The following is a 2,461-nucleotide window of genomic DNA, read 5'->3' as shown; positions in this document are numbered from 1 at the left end:
TTGACAACTATTGAAGTAAATATTTAAGTTTATCGTACACATTTTAAAAAAGTTTAGCATATATGAGAATAAAAAACAATGATATTTTAAGTGCTAAAAAGAAGAGAAAAATTACTAAATAGGACAAAATATTTCTATGGAAACATACAAATTTGTTTAAACACAAATAAATATAAATACACGAGAAAATACCAAGAAATGTGAATAGTCATATATATAAATTTGTTCAATATTTTGTACAAAATAATATTCCAAAATGGCATTAAAATTTAGAATTCTTTGCTTTTTTTACGTTATTTTTTTTCAAACTTTTTTTATGAAAAGAACTTTAGAATCACAAAAAATAGTATATTAGTGTAAAAAAGTTAAAAGTTCAGAAGCATCAATAATATATCATTTTTTAAACACCAATTTTGCAAGAAAGTGGATTTTTAGGATATTTTTATAACATGCTATAAGGCATATTTTATAGAATTTTATGCGTTAATCATATAAGTACTTATAATTCGGGAAAGAACACCAAACAGAAAAATTAAAAAACGACATTTTTTGTAACGAAAAAAGCATTGTTATGGTCATATATTCTTATAAAATTGAATAAATATTTTTAATTACGTAAAAAGGGGATTTTCATGTAGACAACATTTATTAAGTAAATGGGGTTTAATTAATATAACAGCTTCAATGTAAATTGTAGATTGATATTGTGACGGTTTAATGCTATATCTTCTATTTCGCATGGAAAAGCGCATCTACTATATTTTGTTTTAATGTAGCAAAACGTCTAAAAAAATAACTTGTTGTACAATATTATGCTTTGTATGGAATTATATATTTGTTCTATTTTCTGTGAATATTATGCATAATTATGATGGTCAATTTTGTATAATCATAGTAGGATGCAATAATAGCTTGATCAAAAACAAAAATATGGAAATCATATTAAATTAGAAAACACGTACTATTTTTAAAATTAATATAGAGTAATATAAAATATATCAATAGATGAAGCGTTTTAATGTTTCGTTTGTTCATATATATCTAATCATGAGACGGATTATTACATAGAGTTAATACATGATATATAACAAGATGGAACTTTCACCAAAGAATAATTGGGTAAACTTTTACTATATAACTTGCTTATTATTTGTATATTATGTATTATTATAAATCTTATAATATATTTTATATCTAATGAAAAGGTATGTTTACATAATACTGTTTACTTTTGCAACACAAATAACAGGTTGAAGTATTGCAAAATTTTTCGTCACATAAAGAATATGAAAAATTGGATAAAGTAGACATTGCAAATGAAAACAGTAATCATTGCAATGATTTAGGAAGTAGTGATGATGAGGATAAAACGCTTTGTAAAAAGGTAGAACAAAATTTAAGAAGGTTATCTACTTTACATGGTGATGAGCTTAAAAGTGGTTGTTATTACTTCCAACATTGGTTCTTCGACAATATAGCCAAAAAATATTATAATGGAAATGATAGAGGTAAGAATTATGCTGTGGCTGAGAAACTTTTTGATATAGTATCAACACTTACTCCAGTATATTCTAAAATGGAAGCATGCAAATGTTATTTTGAACCTGGTAAACCTGAAGATTGGAAAAAGAAAATATTTGCATGACTATTTTGAAAATCACGAATATATTAATTGCAGTAAGTCTGGTAAAGATAGTTGCGAAAAATATATCCAGTATGTTACTTATATTAAAACTTTATATGAAAATAAAGAAGAATATTGTTGTGAAGAATGGTATGATTATGGATTTTGTAAAACTTATTTCAAATGCGATAATAAATACAATCCTCAAAATTTATTAACTAAGTTAGAAACAGAACTTGAGACATTAAAAAATAAGATAGAGACAGTAGGTGAAGATGAAACACTTCAAGTGGGAAAAAGTCAAAATCCAGGGGAGGAAGGAGGAAAGGAAAAGACGAAACCGGAAATTTCAGAGGCAGCAGCTTTATCCCGGAAAGAGGATGAGCGTGCAGCAGCAAAACCTTCATCGGAAGAATCTGGGGCGGAAGAACTTGGAGAAACAAAATCTGAAACTGCAGAACTTAAAGAAACAGTATCTGAATTGGAATCAACTAAAAAGGAAGCACCTGAAGAGGAAGCAAATGAAGAGTTAACAGCTGAAGAGGTAGTACCTGAAACGACAAGTACTTTGCAGAATGAAGAAACTTTAGGTCCACCTACAATAGAGAGAGCTGAACATGGTGTTCATGAGATATCATATCATACTATAGAATCTGCCAGCAACGTAGTTCCTAAGACAATTACGGATTCCCCTAATACACTAGGATCTAAACATGAAGAGTTGGACTCAAATTTTTTTCGTAATGTCATCCTGGCTATTGCAGTACTTGGAACAATTTTATTCCTTTTCTACTACAATAGGGTAATTGCACATTATACTTTATGACATATGAATAT

The 2,461-nt window shown here is 27.7% G+C and overlaps 1 protein-coding gene across 1 annotated transcript; it reads left to right on the top strand.

Annotated features, from left to right (window-relative positions):
• Positions 1-683: 683 nt before the first annotated feature.
• PCYB_003520 (CYIR protein) lies at positions 684-1,645 on the top strand (the record flags this gene model as incomplete). The annotated part of the gene is made up of 2 exons (XM_004227773.1): positions 684-1,119; positions 1,250-1,645. The coding sequence occupies exons 1-2, from the start codon at positions 1,078-1,080 to the stop codon at positions 1,643-1,645; spliced, it is 438 nt and encodes a 145-aa protein (XP_004227821.1). The 5' UTR covers positions 684-1,077.
• Positions 1,646-2,461: the final 816 nt, after the last annotated feature.

This window comes from Plasmodium cynomolgi (genome assembly GCF_000321355.1).
Source record: "Plasmodium cynomolgi strain B DNA, scaffold: 0309, whole genome shotgun sequence".
NCBI lineage: Eukaryota > Apicomplexa > Aconoidasida > Haemosporida > Plasmodiidae > Plasmodium > Plasmodium cynomolgi.
Note: the sequence above shows the minus strand (reverse complement) of the source record. Positions and strands in the feature narration are given on the sequence as shown.